This window comes from Pongo abelii, chromosome 9 (assembly GCF_028885655.2).
Source record: "Pongo abelii isolate AG06213 chromosome 9, NHGRI_mPonAbe1-v2.0_pri, whole genome shotgun sequence".
Classification (NCBI taxonomy): Eukaryota; Metazoa; Chordata; class Mammalia; order Primates; family Hominidae; genus Pongo; species Pongo abelii.
In genome coordinates, this window is record NC_071994.2 from 137,504,300 (window position 1) to 137,528,920 (window position 24,621).

At 48.6% G+C, this 24,621-nt stretch overlaps 2 protein-coding genes across 2 annotated transcripts in view; one reads left to right on the forward strand and one right to left on the reverse strand.

Moving 5' to 3' along the window:
• NCAPD3 (non-SMC condensin II complex subunit D3) overlaps nt 1–1,386 on the reverse strand; it is a 77,660-nt gene extending 76,274 nt beyond the window's left edge. The window contains exon 1 of the mRNA XM_024255163.3: nt 967–1,386. The gene's annotated coding sequence lies outside the window, so the exon portion shown is untranslated. The remainder of the gene's footprint in view (nt 1–966) is intronic.
• On the forward strand, nt 588–24,241 carry VPS26B (VPS26 retromer complex component B). Its single transcript, XM_002822715.5, has 6 exons — nt 588–1,256; nt 11,302–11,458; nt 16,351–16,515; nt 19,484–19,659; nt 21,308–21,450; nt 21,812–24,241. The coding sequence occupies exons 1-6, from the start codon at nt 1,034–1,036 to the stop codon at nt 21,956–21,958; spliced, it is 1,011 nt and encodes a 336-aa protein (XP_002822761.1). The 5' UTR covers nt 588–1,033; the 3' UTR covers nt 21,959–24,241.
• The last annotated feature ends 380 nt before the right edge of the window (nt 24,242–24,621 follow it).

Here is a 24,621-nt window from a genome sequence, read left to right on the forward strand (position 1 = left end):
CAACCAATCACCGGCGTCGTCCGCCGCACGCTCAGAGAACTGGGCGGGCCGAAAAGTGGAAGCCAAACAAGGTTCCTGCGGGTGTTGCGCCAGTTGGTTCAAGAAGGAGCCTGGCCCTGAGTTAAACCCTAACAGCGCTTTTCCCGCCTCGTTTTTCTTTAATGGGGGAAAATCTAAAGGGTAGCTGAGATAGGGCACTTCCGGTAGTAACTGTCACCTTTGCCCTCGTCAGGCGACATTTCGCCTGCGTGTCAAAGGGCTGCCTTTCCCGTCAGCACTCGAACAGCGTAATATCCGAATGTGAAAGGCAGCCCAACGTGTATCGAGCTAAAGTAATAAGGGAAAAGTAGCCGAAAGCACTCCGAGAAGACAACTGCAGTTCTGTAGGGACTGCGCGGCACGCGTGGGCCCAGAGCATGTGCCATGCCGACCGCGGGAGCGCCGGCCGCGCTGTACCTGCGCATGCGCAGCGAGCTCTCCTCCTGGCTGCCGGGAGTCCCAGGAGCGGAGAAAGGGGGTGCGCATGCGCGCCGCTGCTCCAGCGCATCCGGGCTGGAGCTCGCCCGCCCCCTCCCCCGCCCGGAGCCGCCGAAGCGCTTCGGTGCGTTGCACCGCCGGAGGCTGGGCAGCTCGCAGCGCTGCTCGGCGCTGGACCCCACCCGGCAGGCGCGGGCCACGCACACCCGGCCGTGTGCGGCTGCCCCCCGCAGCATTGCACGGCCGACCCTCGCCCGTCCACTGCCACCGGCCGCGGGACTGACTGGGACTGGCTCGGCGCAGGGCACTGCTCCTCGGTGCATTGCTGCTCGGGCGCCGCAGCCCGCAGCCGCCAGCCTCCCCCGGCCGTGCCCCTCCCCCGTGGAGCCGGCTGTCGGTCGGCGCCCACTGCCCGGCGGCAGCGGCGGAGCCAGGCAGCGCCGCGGCGGCCGAGCGCCCTCGCGCATCGGGCCCTCTGGCCTTCCTTACCTAGGGCAGCCCGCGCCCCGGTGCGAGGGAGCGGTCTTCACCGAGACCCGCCCGGCCCGGCGGTGCGATGAGCTTCTTCGGCTTCGGGCAGAGCGTGGAGGTGGAAATCCTTCTGAACGATGCAGAGAGTAGGAAGCGGGCCGAGCACAAGACGGAGGACGGGAAGAAGGAGAAATATTTCCTCTTCTACGACGGGGAGACGGTCTCCGGGAAGGTGAGCCTTGCCCTCAAGAACCCCAACAAGCGGCTGGAGCACCAGGGCATCAAGATCGAGTTCATCGGGCAGATCGGTGAGTCGAGCCCCGGGACCCCCTCCCCCAGCGCCGACAGCCGGCCGGGGAGCAGGGTGATTCAGGGCCCAGCTCCTCCGGCGAGGCCTGTCACAGTCGCTTGTCAACTGCAGTCTGAGGCCTGGGGTTCAGCTACAAGTCCCGCCCGTGGGCGACTCCCCCTGCGTTATGTCCTCCCTGCCAAAAGTGACAGCGCGCTGCCAGGGAGATGGGGACGGCGAGGGCGGGAGGAAGCGCCCTGCTGTGCCTCGTGGGATGGGCACCTTGCCTATGGGTTCTCCCCATTGTCTCCAGCATGCACTCGGCTTTGCTTCTTGTCCCCAGGATTTCTGGGTGAGGTGCTCTGGCCATAGCCTGCAGGTGGGTTTGTTAGGGGGAGACCGCTCTGCCAATACTGGCTTTCCCATCGCCCGGCCATCTGCAACTGCCAGACGCAAAGTGAGGCTGGTCCCCTGAGCCCCACTTCCCAGCGCCCCCACCAACCCGTTTTTCTCTTTAGATGTGGTGTGAGAGAGCTAACCAGTTCTCTCTTACCTCACCTCAGCCCTGAACTACCTATGTTTGTACATGTTTCCAGAAAGAAGACCCATGATCTTCAGTCTAAATCTGACTACCTAGGCTGCGTTTCTTAGACTTCTTTATTAGAATGCGAGTTTTCAGTTACCACATTTTCTCTTTAAAGACAAAGAAATGATGTTTCTAAAAACCACAATTAAGTGATCAGAGTTTCTCAATGCTTTAAACATGATTATTAATCATTGGAACTAGACAGCGCCAGGCACAGTGGCTGATGCCTGCAATCCCAGCAGTTTGAGAGGCTGAGGTGGGAGGATTGCTTGAGGCCAGGAGTTGGAGACCAGCCTGGGCAATATAGCAAGACCTGCCTCTACCCCCCAAAAAATTTTTTTAATTAGCTGGGCGTGGTGGTGCATGCCTGTGGTCCTAGCTCCTTGGGAGGCTAAGTTGGGAGGATTGCTTGAACCCAGGAGTTCCAGGCAGCAGTGAGCTGTGATGACACCACCGCACTCCAGCCTGGGTGACAACCAGCAAGACCCTGTCTCAAAACAATAAATAAATAAATAAGAACTAGACAGTAAAAGACAGTAATGGTAAAGTGATTTGGGGAGCTCCCAGTCAAGACTGGGTTGTCTCCAATTCTAAGCCTTATTTAGACTCTTGTGTATTATTAAAATGCTCGGGTACTTTTAAAATAAGTTGTTTCTGTCGTTAGGTTAGGAGTAGAAGCACGGTAAATACCCTGTGAGCTACACACCTCTGCTGGAGAATCCATACGTATACCACACGCTGCACACATAACTCTGTTTTTAGAGACTTCCTTGGGGAATCTTTGTTAAACTCTCTCTCATGCTAAACCTGAGAGTTTAGCAAAGAATTTGCCCTCTCCTTTTCACAGAGGCAGGAGACACTGAGACACAGGTAGGAGAAACCCTGGGAAAAGGAGGCCTTGTGGCCTGGCTCTTGGGTTCACTGCTCAGCCTCAAGCATTTTGCCTCTGGTATTGAAGAACATGAAATCAGGTTGAAGACTGGCTGATCCTACAGGAAGCTCTTTGTTGTTATTTTAAAGCCAGAATATGAAAGTCCTGTTAGTGTACCAGAAAAGGGGCCAAAGAGTGAGTTCCATGCCTTCTGCTTTCCTGCTTCTGGGTTCAAGGGTGGGGTAGATGGCAAGGTTCCTCAGTAGCAGCACTGTGATGTCTGGCATCGTTTGGCATGTTGTCATGGGATGTTTAGCAGCATTCCCAGCCTCTACTGATCAGACAACAGTAGCATCCCCCACTTGTGACCACAAAAATGTCTTGAGATATTGCTATATATCCCCTGGAGGGTAAAATCATCTCTAGCAAAGAACCCCAGGATAAACAGGATGAGTCCAAAGCATATTCTGCTAAGCACAGTAACTAGTTGAGAAATCCTTGCCTACTGAGCAAGGGTATTTTTTAGTAGCAGTTTTAAAGTTATTGCATTGATTCTTTGGCTCCATAATAATAGTGTTGACAGGCATGTTTAGTCTGTGTCTATACTATCACTCCCAGGTGGTGGTACCTTACCAGTATGTGAAAGATAACCCAGAATGTCTTCTGCCCCAGATAGTGTGAAATGAGCTGTTATAGGAACAGTGTCAAGGCCTTCCTCTGGTCTAAATGAAAGGGAGTTGAAGAAGCTGCTTGCTGTGCCTGCCCCACCTGATTTCTTGTCTAACTCCTTACTCCTGAGACATCCATCATCCCTGCTGAATTTTCTCAGAACCTTTTGTTGCTTCCACTGGTAACTCTTCCCGGGCCCTGGCCACCCTGCACTGAGTTGACCATGAGACTTTTGGGGAATTTAGCCACTCTCTTGGCCTCGGCTTTCTCAGCTACCAAGCAAGGAAAATAAAATCACTTGGTGAGAATGTTGGGCATGCCAGGGGATCATGTATGACCCTTATAGAGGGTTCCTTTTTTTTTTTTTTTTTTTTTTGATACGGAGTCTTGCTCTGTCGCCCAGGCTGGAGTGCAGTGGCGCGATCTCTGCTCGCTGCAAGTTCCGCCTCCCGGGTTCACGCCATTCTCCTGCCTCAGCCTCCCGAGTAGCTGGGACTACAGGCGCCCGACACCACGCCTGGCTAATTTTTTGTATTTTTAGTAGAGAAGGGGTTTCACCGTGTTAGCCAGGATGGTCTCGATCTCCTGACCTCGTGATCCGCCCGCCTCAGCCTCCCAAAATGCTGGGATTACAGGCGTGAGCCACCGCGCCCGGCTGAGGGTTCCTTTATAAAATTATGGTGGTTGATGTAGTGAAATGTTTCCATTTCACAAATTGAGTTATCACTCACTGGCTTGCTGCTCTTCCTCCTGTACCTGTTTTACCTGAAGAAGATCATCCTGTCTACTGATAGGGAGTGCATGTTCCAACCCTTTGCCTTAAATCTCTTACTTTGGCCTCATGGGCCAGTCTCAGTTGGTGTTGTAGATGGAGCCAGTCCCAGCTTTGTGCTGTGTTGTAGATGGAGCCAGTCCCAGCTTTGTGCTGAAGTATATTGTTCACGCTCAATTATCCATGGTTACGTGAGGATGTGGAAATAGAATAACACAGAATGATGGACAATATGTTTCTTATTATTTGGCTTTGGGATGTATTTCTTGATCAAGAACAAGGCATTAGAATAACCTTTGTAGTTCTATTTGATGTAAAAGGGAGTTTGTGTTCCTGAAATACACACATTGACAGGGAGTAAAGATGTACTATTTGGAAGTCTGTTTGGAGGCACAGAGTGACTTTTCTTAGACAATATGTTTCTTATTATTTGGCTCTGGGATGTGTTTCTTGATCAAGAACAAGGCATTAGAATAACCTTTGTAGTTCTATTTGATGTAAAAGGGAGTTTGTGTTCCTGAAATACACACATTGACAGGGAGTAAAGATGTACTATTTGGAAGTCTGTTTGGAGGCACAGAGTGACTTTTCTTAGACAATATGTTTCTTATTATTTGGCTTTGGGATATATTTCTTGATCAAGAACAAGGCATTAGAATAACCTTTGTAGTTCTATTTGATGTAAAAGGGAGTTTGTGTTCCTGAAATACACACATTGACAGGGAGTAAAGATGTACTATTTGGAAGTCTGTTTGGAGGCACAGAGTGACTTTTCTTAGACAATATGTTTCTTATTATTTGGCTTTGGGATATATTTCTTGATCAAGAACAAGGCATTAGAATAACCTTTGTAGTTCTATTTGATGTAAAAGGGAGTTTGTGTTCCTGAAATACACACATTGACAGGGAGTAAAGATGTACTATTTGGAAGTCTGTTTGGAGGCACAGAGTGGCTTTTCTTAGACTCTTATGTTCCTCGTATTTTATCTTCCTGGTTCCCCGAAAGAAGCATGTTGTGAAGTATTTGTGTCATACACCTGTGTCAGTCATTGTAAACTGAGCGTGGGGCACCAGAGCGAGGCTAGTGAGTGAATTTGCTGAAGCTGCGGTCGTGTGGTTTTCTCCTTCATTGCATTCTTTGACTATGTGCGAAATGGGTGGAACTTCGGTCTGTTCTGAGGTCTGGCTGACGGGGTGGCATATGGCAGTAATCAAGTTGATAGCACTGAGATCTGTCCCTCTTCCTTGTTAATTTGGAGGCAGGCCGGCAGAGGTGTCACTTTTATCCTGTCACTTGCTGTGGCAATCTCATCTGCACCGATGACTTATTTTCTTTATTTTTTATTTAAAAAATTGTTTGAGACGTGGTCTCACTCCATCACCCAGGCTAGAGTGCAGTGCCACGATCACGGCTACTGCAGCCTCAACCTCCTGGGCTCAAGCAGTCCTCCCATCTCTGCCTCCCAAGTAGCTGAGACTATAGGTGCATGCCACCACATCCAGCTAATTTTTTAAATTTTATGTAGAGACAGGGTCTTTCTTTATTGCCCAGGCTGGTCTGGAACTCAAGCAATCCTCCTGCCTTGGCCTCCCAGAGTGCTGGGATTACATACATGAGTCACTGTGCTGAGCCCCATGAATTATATTCTGATGACTCCCAGACTGTTTCTCTGTCCTGACCTGACCTCTCTTCCGAGTTTCACACGTCTTTGCAGCTGTCTGCTAGACATGTCCACCGGGATACCCTACAGGTGCCTCAGAAACGCATGCAAACACAAACCCCTCCTCTGTCTCTGCCCCAGCCACAGCCCCACTGCTTCTCCTTTTTTCCCATTTCGGCCTGTGTCAGCTGGGATCATTTAGCCTCAGAAATCTAGAAGTCATTTTGAAGTCTTGGCTCCTCCTCCCACACATGCAGTTTGGCTGCTAAGTTTTGGCCTTCTCTGCTAGTTCTGCAGTATATCTCAAACCAGCATCTCCTCTCTATTCTCAATGCCACTGCCTTTTATTTTCTGTTTGTAGCAGCTTCCTAAGTGGTCTTCCTGCCTTTGTCTTCCTCCCCTTTCAGGTCATTTTCTGTGAGGATGAAGTTTCTTAAAGGCAGTTCTATCATTGTCAGTCCTTCCTTAAAATTCTTCTCGCCTCCCTATTGGTTAATGGGGGAAAGTATATCCAAATCCCTCGTGCTCTGGCCCTCCCTCTCTTTCCAGCCTCGTCTCCCCCTAACCCTTCACTCTCACTGCTTGTAGGTTCCACAAACTATCCTTTTCTTCTAGAATCTTGGTATTTTCCCTTTGTATAGTAACATCTTTCTGCAAGATATAACCTTCCACCCAAGCTCTTACTCCTTCAAAGCCTAGCTAACATCACATCCATCAGAAAGTCTTCTCTGACTTCCCCAGGCTGACTTAAGTGCTTCCTCCACTGTTCTGGAGGCCTCACTAATATCTCTTTTCAAGCTGGGTATGACAAGGTTGTGACTTTTTTTTTTTAACTTGTCTGTCTTACTAATTTCTGAGCACTTGTGATGAGGGACTGCCTTCAGCCCGTCATTAGTGCAGTGGCTAGCACGTAGAAGGTGCCTAGTAAATATTTGTTGAATGGATATATTGGTCAGAGCTAAGAATTTACAGAAACTACTCTTTGTTGTTGTGTTGTTTTGTTTTGTTTTCCCTCATCTCCTCCCAGATAAGCAAGAGTTATTTTAATGAAAGAAAGAAAGAATTCAGGTTTGCTTTGGTGGTTGAGCAGCTGAGCTTCCTGCCTTTGTTGTGGAGGAGGCACTGATGAGCAACATGTAGCTGTCCATCAAGGCCACTGACAACTCAGTGACTCTCCAGCTGGCTTGCCCCCACTGGGGCTGCGTCCTCACTGGGGGAACTGGGATAAGGAAGTATTAAAGCTGATGTCAGTTTACCTGCCTTTACATCTTTCTTTCCTCACACTCTCCTGTGCCAAGTTGAAACTGATATCCCCTTGCGTGTAAGAACATAAGAGTTGTCAAACCTCTGGTCCATTTGGTCCTGCACCACTGCTCAGATGTGGCAGTTTGAACATTGCCCCCTGAGACTATAATATCTTATTTATTCACTTATGTGGTGGACATTTTTTTGTTATCCTCTGCAAGTTTTTGAGCCACACTGGGATCCTTCCTGTACCTAGGATACTTTTCCAGTGGCTTGGTCTGTGTTCTAATAATGCCAACACATGTGGCGAGGGCATCTCTTGGGTCAGGCCCATGGGACAGAAAGGTCTAAGACCTAGTCACCCTACTGGCCCACGTTTTTAGAAAGATGCAGTAGTCTATAAGGAGCACTGCAAGGAAAAACTGTAATTGTGAGAAGAAGAGACTGTTGTTGAGCCAGAATCCTTTGGGAAACAGCAGTGAAGGTTAGAAAGCAGACCTGGGCCGCCTTGGAGACTAATGGGGTTAAATAAACCAAACGTAATTAGAAGTTCAGACATGCGGAGGAGGGCAGACAGGAATATCCCTGTACTCCAAAGCCAACAGACATTATCTGGATTTTTTTTTTTTTTTTTAGGTTTTAATAAGCCCATTAATACCAATCAAGCCCATACTTTTAAAAACTTGAGGGGCTTTCTGTATTTTAATTCATTAGCCCTTGAAACACTAAGTAAAAGGCACCTTAAGATGAGATGGATTGATTCTGGCCTGCTTAACAAGCTGCTGGTGGGACTGGAGCAGAGCTGCGCCTGGCGAGGTGTGGGCCGCCCAGAGGTGCCAGTGCTTGTGGGTTTCACAGGGTTGACAGACAAGGGTAGGGCGTGGCAAGCATGAATCCTGACAGTGGCCAGCCAGCAGACAGTGGCTGGGAGGGTCTGATGAAGAGGAGGCTCTTTGGAGGGCTTTTTTTTTTGAGATGGAGTCTTGCTCTGTCGCCCAGGCTAGAGTGCAATGGCACAATCTCAGCTCACTGCAACCTCTGCCTCCCGGATTCAAGCGATTCTCCTGCCTCAGCCTCCCGAGTAGCTGGGATTACAGATGCCCACCACCTCATCTGGCTAATTTGTGTATTTTTAGTAGTGACAGGGTTTCACCATCTTGGCCAGACTGGTTTCAAACTCCTGACCTCATGATCCACCTGCCTTGACCTCCCAAAGTGCTGGGATTACAGGCATGAACCACTACGCCTGGCCTTTGGAGGTCTTTTTACGCTTTGCTGACTTAGGTTTCTTCCAAAACTGCACGAGGCCTAGACTAAACATGGCCTTAGCCAAGCAGCAAAGCTCAGGGCAGCTGTCATGGGTGACCTGTGATGCAAAACTGGCTCAGTTTCCTTCCAGAATGGCAAATTCACTTCTCAACAGTTGGTGGCAAGTTTCACCATGAAAACATCCTGAGTACAAAAGTTATTTCCTCCTGTTGGACTGAGAAGGAAGCCAAAGACAGGATAGTTACCTTAACCAAAAACTTACTCAGTTCCTGCTTCTAGCCTGACACGTCTGGTCCCTGAGGACTGGTGGTTGGGAAGAATGAAAGATGACTTGTGGTTGCTTCTTTGGGATGGAATAGAGGCTATTTACAGTCTCTTTAGGGCCCAGACCCCTCGTGAGAACAGCCTTGGATTTTTGTTTTAATTTATGCAGGAGGAAACCAACTTTCTGGCAAATAGGAAGCATCGCTGTGTCTGCCCCTTTGCCCCACAGTGTTTGCAGAAGTATTACAGATGGCTTATAAAGGATAGATTAAAAAGGCCGGGCCAGCCCTGCTCTGACTGCACACTGGCCACTCTTCCATGACATTTGATGTCAGAGCTGATATTAATGTGTGTCCACGAGGAAGGGCACTAGGGAGAACGTGATGTTATGCAGGGAATGACTTGTCCTGCTCCAGGTGCCCTGCTGGGGCAGGCGGAACCTTCTGCACTGTTGCTAGGCTCCACAATGCTGGCAGCCGGAGCGCTCTCTGTGCGTTCTCTGTTTGTTTATTTCTGATGTTGCCTTTGGGCTGTGCGATCACATTTGTGTATTTTTCCATCCTTTTCTTCTCCTCTTCCTCTTGACTCTGGACCATTGATTCTGGACACTGGGGCCTTGCTCTGCCTGCTTCTGTCCCCTGAAACTATGGCCAGAATCTAGTGCTTAGAAACTGAGGTACCAGGTTCCCAAGTCAAGGTTTCGGCTTCCACACAGAAGCCAACACCATCAACCAGGACTCATACAACAAGAGTAAGCCGAGGAGTCCCTGTCCCTAGGGCTGGCCGCGGCTCTGCTTCCGCCTGTCATATACTTCTGACTTTTATTGGGGGGCACAGTTACTGGATTGCTTACTTTCTCCCCATAATGTGGAGCTGCCACCTCCCACTCTGAGGCTTTGTGGATTATCACTCACTAACCAGAATGCTGCCTACTATTGAAACCACTGAGTGTTTGGAAAGGAAGGTCATTGTTTGTAATAAAAGATTGTAGCTGATTGTAGTTACACAGGAAATCAGCCACAAGCCACAGCCACACAATACATTGTGAATTCATACAGAAGTGGCATCACTAGTATGGGATCCCAGAGACTCCAATCTGTGGACTCGCCTCTTCCTCCCCAGGCAGCAAACAACAGAGGCAGTGAGTGTGCTCCGCCTGCTCTGTGTTCCCAATTCATCTGCCCTTCTGCAAGTTGCAGTCTAGCACGGGACTTGAACACAGAATCCTTGAGGAGTGGTGGCTTGAACTGTAATGTGGCCATGCATAGCCACAGTCAGTATTAAGAGCTTGCCTCGGCCGGGCACGGTGGCTCGCGCCTGTAAATCCCAGCACTTTGGGAGGCCAAGGCAGACAGATCACGAAGTCAGGAGATCGAGACCATCCTGGCTAACATGGTGAAACCCCATCTCTACTAAAAATACAAAAAGAATTAGCTGGGCTGGTGGCGTGTGCCTGTAGTCTCAGCTACTTGAGAGGCTGAGGCAGGAGAATTGCTTGAACCCAGGAGGCGGAGGTTGCAGTGAGTCGAGATCACACTACTGCACTCCAGCCTGGGCAACAGAGCGAGACTCTGTCTCAAAAAACAAACAAAAAAAAAGCTCACTTGTGCAGGGCCAGGTTCTAGGAAGCACCAGGGAGCTGGGGATGTGGGCCTTATCTTCAAAGGGCCTGCAGTCCACAGTGGGAGCGGGGAGAGACCAGGTATGTAGCAAAACTTAAATAGAATATAAGCAAACATAAAATAATATTGGGCAAATGGGTGGCATGAACTTATCATCAAAAAATACCAGAACTATTTCCTGAAGAGGATAAATTTAGAGCAATGCTTCTTAAAGTGTGGTAGCAGCAGTCCTGGGGAGCTTATTAGAAGGGTCAGTTCTCAGGCCCCATCCCAGACTCCTGAATCAGAAACACTAGGGTGGAGTCCAGCAATCTGTGTGTCAACCAGCTCTCTCAGTGACTCTGATGCACACTAGAGTTCGACACCCCCCTGATTTCGGGGGAGGGAATAACATGAAAATGTCCGGGTTCGATTGGCCACATGCCTTCCTTTTGGAGTGATAACAGCAGCTGGTAACGATGTTTTTGAGTATTTGCTGTGTACTAGATACTGTTCTAAGTCTTTTACCTACATCACCCCTGCTACTTCACACAGAGCCTTGTGAAGTAGGTTGTGTCATGACCTGCATTATACCAGCTGATAGAAATAGATGCAGTCTAGAAGGAGACCTGCTCTAGTCTCAGCTCTGCAGCCAGCTCTGCGACTCTAGGCCAGTCAGTTAACCATGCTGTGCCTGGGTTTCCATCATCTTTTAAACGGGGTGATAAGGCCTGTCTTAGCTGTCTCAGAAGATTATTATTATAAGGATGATATAATTAAATAGCTATATCCTTTCAGAAGTTGGAAGTGTTAAATGCTGTTTAAAGAAGTGTGGCATTTCTTATATTGGCTCCCGTGACTTACCCTTATTAAAAGATGTTGTCCGAGTGTCTTGGAGCAGGATTATTTTGGGTTCCTTTTCTGCCACAGGATTTTACTATATAAGACAGAAGAGCCTTTGGAGAAGAAGGAGGGAGTGAAAGAGCAGAGGTCAAGAAAACAAGGCTAGAAGGGGTCTGTTCTTCAGGGAGGTCCTTCCGAAAAGCAGTTCCTCCAGCCTAGAGCCCCCTTACTCGGCCGGTGTAGCTCAGGGTCTGATAAAGGAGGCATTGCTCTCTCTCACCAGAACTCTACTACGATCGCGGGAACCACCATGAATTTGTGTCCCTGGTGAAGGACCTGGCCCGGCCTGGAGAGATCACCCAGTCGCAGGCCTTCGACTTTGAATTTACCCACGTGGAGAAGCCGTATGAGTCCTACACAGGGCAGAATGTGAAGCTGCGGTAAGTTATGTCTGCTGGTTCCCCACTGTGCCCTAGAACCTTCCCCATGTGGACGAGGACCTGAGGCTGTCCCCACTTTGAGGATCTTCACAGGGATCCTGAGAAGAGTATCGCGAGCTGTGGCGTGCTGGTAAACCATTAACCATGGGCCTTCTAGGAGGAAAGTGCCCCTAGTTTGTAGCATGTGTCAATTTCTGTAGTGTACATAGCCCCACCATGGCCAATTTCAAGCTACCTAATGTTCCTGAATGTAGAGGTGGGAGACATGTGCTATTACCATCATATGGAGACACATTCCCTCAAGAGCAGAGAGCATTGTAAAGGGCCGGAAAATAGGAAGTGATGAGATTTTCGCATGTCTTACCTTTGTTTTTAATATGATTCATTTAATTGTGAGTTTATATAATTTAACTTTAAATAATTGCTGTGTTTAACAGCCAGTTCATAAAATTCCTGAAAGTTCAATGTTAGCCACCCCCAGCACACTCCTGCTGGCTGGGTGTCAGGAGATCCTGACCTGCTGTCCGGCTCTGCCACACAGCTGCAGTGTGACCTTGAGCTCTGTAACTCAGCTTTCTCACTTCAAAAGTGGGTAATAGATTTGGATTCTAATTCTAGATGTCCTCTTCTTTTGGGGGTGATAAGAAAATAAAGTTCTTAAAATGTGAACACATAGGTACATGGATTGTTTTTACTGTTGTAGTGTTGGAAACTCTGAGAATAGGGACTGATGCCAAGGTCTCTTGGGTGAAAAAAAATCCACAGCAGATATAGACTGTTAGGTGTAACCTTGAGGTTATGTGATGCTACTGGGATAAAGCAGTCTCCCCTGTCACTCTGAACACCTGATTCCAGGTCTTGATACCATCTCATAAGATCAGTTTGTCTCCTCACCCGAGGACCTGAGTTTAGGATGGTACACACCACAGCAAGACCTTTAACTTCTTTTCTTTCTCTATCCTCCCTTCTTCCATCAGAAGAGTGAAGGCTCTTTTTAAATCTTTGCAGAGGTGGTGGCTCATGCCTGTAATCCTGGCACTTCAGCCAGGAATTTGACACCAGCCTGGACAACATATTGAGACCCCATCTCTACCAAAAAAAATTTTTTTAAATTTTTTTAAAAGAAAAAAATCTTTGCAGAGAGGTCTAAGACTGACATTACACCCAGTAAAGACAGTGTTTCATAATTGCACCCAGAGAATGCAGCAACAGCGAGGATCATCTAGTCATCACTTCGGTTTGACCGAGGGATTTATTATTTAATTTTTTTTTCTTTTGCAGTGGATTTGTCTGAAGTGTTTGTACAGCAGAAAGAAAGGTGTTGAAACCAGTATAGCGGTGCCTCGAAAAATTAAACAGAATTACCATATGATCTAGCAATTCCTCTTTTGGATCCGGAAGTGGATCCAAAAGAATGGAAAACAGGATCTCGAACGGATATTTGTACACCCATATTCACAGCAGCATTATTCACAATAACCAAAAGGTAGAAGCAACCCAAGTGTCCATCAGTGGGTGAATGGACACAGGAAATGTGTTTTGTCTGTACAGCGGACTATTATATAGCCTTCAAAAGGAAGGACATTCTGTCCTATGCTACAACGTGGGTGAACCTGAAGGACATTGTGCTATGTGAAAGAAGCCTGTCACAAAAGGACAAATAATGTCTGATTCCATACATGTGAGGTACCCAGAGCAGTCAAATTCATAGAGACAGAAAGTAGAATGGTAGAGGCCCAGGGCTGAGGGAAGGAGGAAATGGGGGTTGGTGTTTAATGAGTAGAGTTTCAGTGGCAGAAGGTGGAAAAGTTCTGGAGACTGATGGTGATGTTTGCACAACAATACGAATATCATTAATGCCACTGAACTGTATAATTAAAAATTGTTAAACTGGTCAATTTTATGTTATGTGTATTTTGCCACAATAAAAGAAAAGTGTTAATGTCCAAATCACATGAAGACTTTAGGATTCATGTTGTGAAAGAGAGGAGGTAGAGATGGGAAAATTAGTTGAGGACAGTTTAAAGATGTAACTTCCAGATTAAAAGCTTTTTCTTATTACACAGCAGAGGGAAAACATGAAAAGATTATTGTGGACTTTTCTTTTGTCTTTAGGCAGGGAAAAGGTTATTTTGGAAGATTAGAGTCCATATGTAGCATTTGGTGGATGGGAAGAGTGTAGAGACAAAACTATCAGAAGGCTATTGTGAGGTCCTCAGAGTATGATTTTGGCGGCTGTAATGGGAACAGAGAGAAAGTGAGGAATGTAATAGACACCAGCAGAGATTACCAGTGAGTGGAGGCATGCAGCCATGGAGATGGAGACAGAGGGCTATCAGGAGGAAGAAATGATCTGGAGATAAGGTGATTCGTCCAGCTCTAGAGGGCAGGCTGAAGTACTGGCAAAACAGAGAAAGCGTAAAAGTTTAGCAGACGATTGGAAGCGCAGACCTGGCACTAAGGACAGAGGCGACACTTAGAAACGTGCAGTCAGGACTGATCTGCTCAGAGGTCATAACTGACAAAGGAGAGCCAGGACCCACCAGGGCATGGCAGGAGGAGGAGAGGGGGTGAATCAGGGCAGCGCCCCTGCGGAACCGCGGGAAGTGTGTTTCAAGGAAGAAGTGCTTCACGGGACGCAGAATCAAGGGCTGCTGGATTTGGCACCTGGGAGGCCATGGGTTACTGACCTCGAGGCGAGCGGTTTCTGTTGGGTGGTGGAGACAGAAGCAAGGGGTTGGGAGGAGTGGTTTGTGGAGAAGCCTCAGCCGTTGGTGCAGAACCCGCCTTGTGACAGTTGTCTCTGAAGAAAGAAAGAGAAAGTATGGTAGGTCAAGAGGGTAAGGGCTGGAGAGGGTTCTTGGGATTGGTGACTTTGGAAACCAATTTTTTAATAAGCCCAGAGAAAAAAGCCTTTAGCTAGAGGGAGATTGATGATCTTGGGGAAATCAGAATATGTAGAAGGATCCAGATGCCGGACCAAGGGTTCCACATTAGCATCGTGTGGAAAGCTTTTTAAAATGCAAATGCCTGTGTCCCTTTCCAGGCAATCACATATCAGGTGTGCCCCGGCAGCCGGATTCTTAAAGGCTCTCCTTTCCTGGTGATTTCATTGTGCATCCATATGGAGAGTTCTTGTGCCGGAGTGGGGAGGAGAGGTCTTGAGAGGGAGAGGTGCTGTTGGAGACAGGATGGGTGAAGATGCAGAGACATGTTTAGGCCCTGAGTAAGGAACAAAGCAGAGGAAGGAGCACATTGTAAGTCTTGACTGGGAAGGCCTTCATCTTCTTAGTGGAGTAAAAGTCAGTGTCTTCGCAGACAGCAGGGTGGGGAGACTTGGGAGCTTGAGCAGTTAGAAGAGGGCTAGGGACAGATGTCTTGGGCAGTGTGATGGGAGGTTACTGAGGTGAACCGAAAGGATCCCCAAGAAGCAGCCAGTGCCACACAGAGGATAGTAGCCGAAATGTGTAGTTGGTCTGGTTAGCATATCTTTATTTTTATTTATTTATTTTTATTTTTATTTTTTTTAGACAGAGTCTCGCTCTGTCGCCCAGGCTGGAGTGCAGTGGCGCAATCTCGGCTCACTGCAAGCTCCACCTCCCAGGTTCACGCCATTCTCCTGCCTCAGCCTCCCGAGTAGCTGGGACTACAGGCGCCTGCCACCACGCCCGGCTAATTTTTTGTATTTTTAGTAGAGACGGGGTTTCACTGTGTTAGCCAGGATGGTTTCGATCTCCTGACCTCATGATCCACCCGCCTCTGCCTCCCAAAGTGCTGGGATTACAAGCGTGAGCCATATCTTTATAACTTTATCTGATAATGCTTGACAGATGGTGGGGATTATCTAAGTTTTATTTAAAAGAAAATACAATTTATTATATTACATTAGATTATATTAAAATAATGTTTTATGAAGAAGGAAATACAATTAAAGAGCTCCTCCTCATTGAGTGTTAGCATAGTGTTAAGTGCCAGGGATGACAGTGCTGCACTGGCGGGCCACAGAGGGCAGCTTGTTAAACCCTTCAGGGCTGTGTCTCTGTCTTGTCTCTCATTCCCTCCACAGCAGCGTCCTCCCCAAGGATCCTAGGTTCAGCCAGAGACTTGTTATTCAACAGACCAGGTCCTGTCTGCCCCTGGGGCATATAAGGTTTGCTCTTCTGGAATGCCCTTTTCTCCCTCCACACAGCACTGGATTGCAGCATCTCAATTAGCCCTTTCCATGTGTTCCCATTTCTCTATTTGCCCATCTCCCCCGGTGAACTGTGAGCTTCCCATGAGACTGTATCTTATTCATCCTGTGCTTAGCCCAGTGCTTAGCTCAATAAATGTTTGTGGAATGAATAGCTGACTTAATTTCTCTCTTTCCCAGTCCCCTCTTCTTAACTTAAAAAAGGTTTATTGGGACACTTTAAAAAGGTTTATTTATTGAATATTGTTCAGTGAACAAACATGCAAAGATAAAAATACGAGACGGACTCCTTTGCCCCAAAAGCCAGGAGTTAGCTGATGAAATAAAACCTGTACACAAATACATGGTCAGTAGTGGGAAGGGCCGTGAAAGGCCCAAGAATAACATGTGATTGGGGTACACGGCAGAGAAATCACTTTCCCTTACAGCAGGATTCTTGACCCGGGGGCTTGGGCTCCATAGAGGGATTTGGGGGAAGGGTCTTTGAACTCCCTAGAATTGTGGTTGAAAAGGTGTCTGTATAGGTACATATGTGCATCTTTCCCTGGAAGAGGGTCTGTAACTTCTTAAAGGGATACAAAGCCCTCAAGGGTTTAGAACCTTTGTACAGGCTTCTCTCAAGTGGGCCAATTTGGTACCTATATCTAGGTAGCATCTGGAGACTGGGAGTGTTTATTCATGACAGTTCCATCTCCTACAGCTATTTCCTTCGAGCTACCATCAGCCGCCGCCTCAATGATGTTGTCAAAGAGATGGACATTGTAGTTCACACACTCAGCACATACCCGGAGCTGAACTCTTCCATCAAGATGGAGGTTGGGATTGAGGACTGTCTGCACATTGAATTTGAGTACAATAAATCCAAGTAAGTGTCTCGGTGCCAAGGTTGTGAAATGATTATTTAAGGAGGTTAAGATGGGACTTATGCAAATGCAAACTGATGGCCCTCCGTGACTTGACTGCTGTGCAGTGGGATGCGGTGGGAAAACCGTAGGAGCGATCCAGTGAGTGTCTGTGGCAGGCGTGGGAGCGATCCAGTGAGTGTCTGTGGCAGGCCAGCTGCAGCTGGACCGACCACGACGTAAACACTTCATTTACCTAAACTGAACCATATTCAACTCAGGTGGCATATTTAAGTTAAACATCCTATGATGCCTCTTAAAGTCAAGCTAAACTAACTTGAGGTTATTTGTTTTGGAATTCCAGCTTCAGCTGTTTACCGCTACTGCTAAGAACAATCTCAGAATACCATTCCATTATCATGTGCTCCCTCCATCTATGTCTTCAGAAATCAAAGCGAGGAAACCAAACATTGGCCACGATTTGCTGCTTCCTCCCTGAACTAAAATAAATTATAGCAAAGAATATTGGATTTTTTTTTCAAGATGGGGTACAGTGGCAGAGTCATGGCTTACTACAGCCTTGACCTCCTAGACTCAAGCATTTCTCTCACCTCCGCCCCTACAAGTAGCTAGCACAGGCATGCACTGCCACGCCCAGCTAATGTGTGTCCGTGTGTGTGTGTGTGTGTGTGTGTGTGTGTGTGTGTTTGTAGAGCCAAGGTTTTGTAATGCTGCCCAGGCTGGTCTTGAACTACTGAGCTCAAGTGATCTGCCTGCCTTGGCTTCCTAAAGTGCTGGGACTACAGGCATGAGCCACCATGCCCGGCCCTGATGTATTTGTTATAAAAGTCTTAAAATGACTTTATTTTAACTGGCAAGTTGGGAAGATGTATATCTTTTAAACTGTGTTTACTGTTAGAACATCAAAATAATTAGCCGGTTATAAATAAATCACAAAACTTTCTGACAGGGTATTTCAAAAGCATCTTTCTTTTGAATATGGTATTCCTGAAAATGTTCAGAACTCATATTCAAAAGTAGAAAGGGTATTCTATTCACAGAGAGCTATACAAAAAAGCCACAAAGTCTCTAAGTAGGATTTTCATTGTGGCACCCCCTGGACCCACTGTCATCCAGAGGCTGGGAGCAGTGGGAGCTGCACTCACCTTTGAAGGGTCAGGAACAGAACTTTTTAAAACTAGCAACATATGTGGTTCTTGGAACAGGGTTGGAAGAATGGTGTGTTTTTTACCCTGGCAGGCCTGGAACCTAGAGGGCTCCAGGAAAATGACCAGTGGGACCCAGAATTGGCTCTGCCTGGCCTAAGCCCACCAGTGAACAGAGTGGGGCAAGATGGGACGGAGGCTGATCTGGGCCTGGCATGGAAACAGGCTCTTCCCCTTTCTCCTTATAGCCTCGGGGCTCTGTGGTCCTGCCCAGAAAGGAGCCATCCAAAGTGCCTACCCACTAATGTCCTGGCCACCTGGTGAAGGCAGAGGCCAGCAGCTGTGCCACCTGTAGGAGCTCAAAGCAGCCACTGGTCATCAGTGCACGCCAGACCAAAGCTAGTGTGGAAGAGGTGCTCTAGAGAGGCAGGGACGGGACACTTCCACACCACACCTCTCCTTGCACAGCGAGCTGCTCCGTGTGAGTGCCTGATTTATATGTCGGGGAACTCCAGACTTGGAACCGGGTCCTGTTCTGCCACTAAGAAGTTGGGCTAAGGTCAGCAGGTACTAACATTTTATACCTCGGCTTCTCATCTGTAAAACGAGGAGCTTGGACCAGGTCAGCGGGTTTCAAACACACAGAAAGTGTGAGGTGGCAGAGGAGCCGAGGTCCTTAGACCCTCTGGCCTTCCATTTTTCTTCCATCCACAAGCAACGTTTTTGTTGTTGTTTTTTTTTTTTAACTCTCCCCACTTATACCTAGAGCAGCTTTTGCTTCTGTATAACATTTAGAATAAAGGAATGTGTGATTTGTAGGAGTTTGAAAACATCTGGAATCCATGGTCTCTAAGCACCCCCTGTAAGATGGCGCAGGTGGTCTCCTGCTGCTTTTGCAAATTTGCTGAGGCTGTTTGCTCAGGTGTCTGCAATCTTCCTGTAGCCTGTGCACAGAAGGGTGGTGTGAAACAGTGGGGAACACTCCAGCCTGGGGACTAGGATCCTGGGTTTACCACCTTTCTCTACCCCCTACTCACATCCTGGTTATCCAAGAGAACATTATCTCTTTTCTTCCGACTTCCTTTTCTTCACCTGTAAGGTAAGGAGGCTGAATTCTGATGTCCATGCCAGCATTCTTACCCTGTGAGTGAGCATCAGGTTTTAAGATTTTACTCTCTTTCTCTCTTGCCTGTTACAGGCTGTGCACATGTAGACTATTGACTGACCCAAAGAAAAAAGCCTGAGGGACAGGAAGTGTTACCCAATGTGGCTCACTTCGTAACAGCTCACAAGGCCAGGCCAGCGGAGCCCAGAAAGCAGGCGCTGATGCCGAGAGTGATTTGCTCTTCTCAGTCTACTGCTGCTGCCTGGCCTGTTGGCCTAGAGCGGGCAGAACTGTGTGCTTTGAGCCATCCAGGTCCAGTTCCCTAAAGACGTTGTGTGGAGATCAGAGGAAGGGAGAGACTGGTCCCCGCGCTTGTAGGACTAGCCTCTCATACATTAGGATATCCTTCAAAAACACAAATATAAAAGGTACTAAAGCAGCTGCATGCTGGGGAGATAGAGCAGATAACAAACATGAATGGGTACCATGCAGGAGAGACGTCCTTTGCGTGGGATGTGGAAGGGACAGAAGCTACTTTAATCCAAGTAAAGACCGCACTGGGAAAACGTTCAGCCACAGCCGTGTGGGCAGTGATGGGTGAGTGTGTCCTGCAACTGGACCTTTAACCAGCACGCTTGGCCGTGGCATGTGCGCTCTCCTGAAACAGAAAGGTCTGGCCACAGTACCAACATCCTACTTCCTGTACTTTCTGTTCCTCAGATACCACTTGAAAGATGTCATTGTAGGGAAGATATACTTCCTGCTGGTGAGAATCAAAATCAAGCACATGGAGATAGACATCATCAAGCGAGAAACGACGGGTACAGGCCCCAACGTGTACCACGAGAACGACACGATAGCCAAGTACGAGATCATGGACGGGGCACCAGTGCGAGGTGAGACTCCAGGCCCAGGCCTCGGCTACCACAGCTTTTCTCCCATGTCCTGCACAGAATTCTGGAGGGGCTTGAGGGATTACACTGTCAAAATAAGATGTCCTCTTAACCTGTAACTTCTTAATCTCTCAATTTACACCGTGGGTGGCAATAAGGAAGAAAAGGAAGGCTGAGTATATAGAACTTCAGGCTACTATCCCATCTTCACCCTGAAAAGTTCCACTTAGACTTGGATTATATATCGGGCTTGTACTGAAGATTGAACCTCAAGCGTCGCTTTGGAAGGTCCAGGTTTAGCAGATGTGGTTAGAACACGTTTCTGCTGCTTCCTGTTGACATTCTGGCATTCTCTGCTGCTCGGGAGCAAGGGATGCATGCACAGCAGCCTGTCTGTGACTTGGCTCTAGCTCCGATTTATTCTCTGAATTCACCTGTCAGGTAGAGCACTATTAGATACTTCAGCCAACACCACCAGGTACCCAGATAGCCCTGGAACTTGCTGGAAGCATCCTCTCCCAGCCTCGGGGAGCTAACATTACATCTGAGTTAGTGGAGCTGGAAGCCCTTTGTCATTTGGGGACCGTGATTATCTGGAAGAAGCAATCATTTACGTTCTTCATTGGCTCTTTAGCCATTCTTCAGGAATGGCGAAGACTCTCTTCCTTTTGAAGTGCGTGGTGCTTCCAGGGTTTTATTTGGCTTCCTCCTTTTACTCCCACAGGCTGTTCCGTGTGAAAGGAGGAGCGCCACAGATTTAGCTGCCTGCAGCTCTGGGGACACGCGGGTGTTACCATGCCAGGCCCTTGGAGGGCTGGGACCAAGCTCTCCTGACGCTCTCTGATGTCCCATTTTGTCACTGGCTGTGCAAATAGAGCCAGCTGTCATTTTTCCTGTACAAATGAAATGGGTCACTGAGAATGAGTGTAAAACAGCAGATAGTGATAAGATGGCTTACATTTAGCTTTACACCACATTATGGGTTTGGCCTTTCTCGGTAGAATTACTGCCCTAATTTTGTTCCACTGATAACTAGAAAAGGCCTGATGTTAGAGCTGGAAGGGATCTATAGTATCAGGCAGTCCGATTCTCTAATTTTCCACATGAGAAAACAAAGGTCCAGAGGAAGCAGCAGACTTAACTCACAAATCAGAAAAGCAGTTCATGCAGAACTGAGGCCATAGTGAGGACTTTCTGCTTTCCAGACCACCATACCACCCTGCCAGTCCACACAAGAGGGAGGATGTATTTTGGGGGGCATACACTGAGGATGGAGAAAGACGGCATCAGAACTGCTGGGTGAAATGGTGACTTAACTGGACTTTGACAGCTGCCTTTTGAAAACCCCAAAACTAAACACACTGCATGTAATCCACAGATGCTTATACTAATATACCCGTGTGCTGTTCCCACTCAGTTGTTGTCTGTTGTGGAGAAGACATAAGAAGCTGCAACATGACCTGGAGTGGAACTGGAGAGTCACATTTTTGTTTCAGCCACCTGCTGGGCAGCAGAGCGACTGCACCTTCCCAGAAGGCTGAAGTGCCCCTGTGCTGCACTCCAGTGGCATCTCTGCAGTGGTCAGAGTGACCTGGTATAAGGGAGAGGGCATCACCTTGCCCCCGTGCTGACTCCTGCCCTCCCCCTACAGGAGAGTCCATCCCGATCCGGCTCTTCCTGGCCGGGTATGAGCTCACACCCACCATGCGGGACATCAACAAGAAGTTCTCTGTGCGCTATTACCTCAACCTGGTGCTGATAGACGAGGAGGAGCGGCGCTACTTCAAGCAGCAGGTGAGGGCCAGGCTCCTCCAGGCCCCGACACCCTTGGGACAGAACAGGAGGCTCTCTTTCCTATGGAAGGTCAGGCTCCATTTTTGCCAAGAGGTGGGAACATTAGGTGGCCCACAATTGCACAACAAGAATGAGGATTCCCACTTGGCCTTGGAGTCTGCTTCCTCGGGCCTTCTTCTGCAACCACCTGCCCTTCTGGGCCACACCAGGGACAGGGAGGTGCTGGCAGCTGCTGCCTTTGGTGAGAGAGAAGCAGAGGAGGTCCTTGCCCAGATTCCCCAGGACAAAGTTGGGAGCCTCTAGGAAACCTGTCCCCACGCCTCCCTCTAAGGTGTCACATTGCCCCCTTTCAATTCTGCAGGAAGTGGTGTTGTGGCGGAAGGGTGACATCGTACGGAAGAGCATGTCCCACCAGGCGGCCATCGCCTCACAGCGCTTCGAGGGCACCACCTCCCTGGGTGAGGTGCGGACCCCCAGCCAGCTGTCTGACAACAACTGCAGGCAGTAGGCCCCCAGGGCCAAGAAGATGCTGGGCATCCACCCAGCACCCCCATCTACCAACACCAGCGGCTGGGGGCGGGGGCGGACCTTGTGAGGCTCAGTTGACCCGTTACTTGCAACCTGAAAACAAATCATGTTTTTGACTTAAATTCTTTTCTCTGGAGAACCCAAGGGGCTTGGGGTGGGAAGCAGTCTCTCCTTGGGATTCTGCGGCTGATGTGGGATAGGGGAGGTAGCATCCTGGAAGCCAGCCTCTCTGGGGAACATGAGACCCCTTCCTCGGGGGGCTGCCTTGCATCTTAGAGGAGGGAGAGCAGAGAGCACGCATCCTTGGCTCCTGGCTCTCCGAGCTTCCTGATACAGGATCTGAGCATGTCCCTGGGATTCTGAGCTGCCAACAGGGCCCTGGGTGGTCACATCTTGTACTCCCCTCTACTGTCCCTGAGGTAGTAGCAGGAGTTGGGCCAGCCCCCACTAAATGGCAGGGGGAAGACTCACGATTGGGAAGCTACCTCTTTGGGAATCTTGGATGTGGTGATCTGAAGTTCCCACAGGCCACCTCCTTCAGGCCACTCACTGCTGGGACCCAGGCACCTCCCTTCTCCATCCTCTCTGGATTGTCAGTAATGTCCTGGAACAGAAGCCTGTGGAACAGCCTTGGGCACAGAGAAGCCCTGGGGTCAGTGTTGTGCACGGATGGCGGCAGTGTTGAACCCAGGAGGCTGAACCCGGCCCACCACGGAAGATCAGTGCATGGCAACTGCCTGCCTTCACGTCGCTCCACCTGGTAACCCCGAGGTCTGGGCTGAACCCAGCCCACCACGGAAGATGAGTGCATGGCAACCGCCTGCCTTCACGTTGCTCCACTTGGTAACCCTAAGGGCTGGGCTGTTCTAGGTATTGCTTCATGCCCAACAAGCCCTTAACAAGAGGGCCTGTTTCCCTTAAGAACCAATCCCAGGAAAGGGCCTTGATCCCTCCGCCTTGCTGAGAGTGAACCCTCGTCTCTCCTCACCCTCCATTTCATTTCTGGGAATTGGGGCTTAGTTTCGAACCTTTGGCAAGGCTGTTCTTACTAATGCCCAAGCCCCTTTACCCCTCTCCCTATAGGTTACACAGGGGAGACCAGGGCCTTGGCAGAAGACTGCTGCCACACTTCCCAATCATTCTGCTTGCCAAATATGTCATCTTCACCAGTTGACTGACCCAAGTTTAGGACCATTGGTATCGTGTGTTTAAAAAACACATATAAAAAAAAAATCTTGTGAATATTCTTGTTATGCTAGAGAGGAAGGCACTTCTCCCTCTACATCTCTGCGCTGGGGCCTATGGTAGTAAAGTTGTTTACTGTCCTTTTTCTGCCTCTCCTGGAAATGACAGGCATTACTCTCCCATTGGCCTCCCTTCCCTTTATAGAAAGACCAAGCAGGCCCCACTGGCCAACAGGTACAGTATGTGGCGGTCTGAGTTCTCAGTAATTTGGAAAGTTAAGGAGTTGGTTCCTGTGTCACCTTTCAGTTAGTGTGGGAAAGGAAGACTCCTGTTTCCCTGAGATCAGTGCAGTCTCAGGCCTTTGGCAGGGCTCATGGATCGGAGCTGAGACTGGAGGGAGAGGCATTTGGGGTAGCCTAGGAGGGTGACTGGGAGCAGCAGAACCAAGGAAGGCAAGGTTGTTTCCCCCATGCTGTGTCCTGTGTTCAGGTGCGACGCACAATCCTCATGGGAACAGGATCACCCATGCGCTGCCCTTGATGATCAAGGTTGGGGCTTAAGTGGATGAGGGAGGCAAGTTCTGGGTTCCTTGCCTTTTCAGAGCATGAGGTCAGGCTCTGTATCCCTCCTTTTCCTAGCTGATATTCTAACTAGAAGCATTTGTCAATTCCTTTGCCTCCCAACTGACAACACACGTTCATTTTCCAACCTTCCTAACATCTTAAACCTTTCTTCTGGGAGAACTAGAAGATAGAATTTGCTTTGATTCTCTCAGGCGCTGTGCACAAGCCAGGTCTTCTGTTTTCTCTTACTCTACCCACATTCTTGCCTTCTCTATCCAACTGTGAAAGTGAGGGGAGGCTCCTGTCCCCCTCTCTTAAGGTCCCCAAACCTGGGAGTGCATAGGTACTAAATCAAGCAGTGCAACTTGTAATTAAGCAGCTGCAGTGTTTACATGTTTCTTAATGTGTCATCTTTTCAATGGCTGTATTTTAAAAGAAGAACATTTGTTTTAATGGTCTTTCTGATTAAAGGAAGCCCCTGGGGCTTTGGAGGCATCGTGCCCATGGTCCACCAAGTTCTGTGGTCTCTTCCGTCTTACACAGTCCCATCTCCGACACTCAGGGACAGACAGATCCGCGCCCTGATTTCCCTACATCGTGCCTGTGCTCTCACTGTATAGCCCCTGGTGAAAAATGATGAATACTTCATTAGCCACCTGTTTGAGACAAGCACATGGCTGAGAAATGAATTCAGTTCTTATCTCTATCTGGCAATTTATCCAGAACTGCTCATGGGATGGTTTAAACCTCTGTGGGACCCAGAAGATGTAAGGGGCAGGTGAGCAAGGCTGGTGTAGAAAGAAAAGTTCATTCCAGTGGGTGTTACCAGACTGAGGATCTCAGCCCTACATCATGCAATTTGCTACAGAACTACTAGTGATCGTAAAGAAAGAAG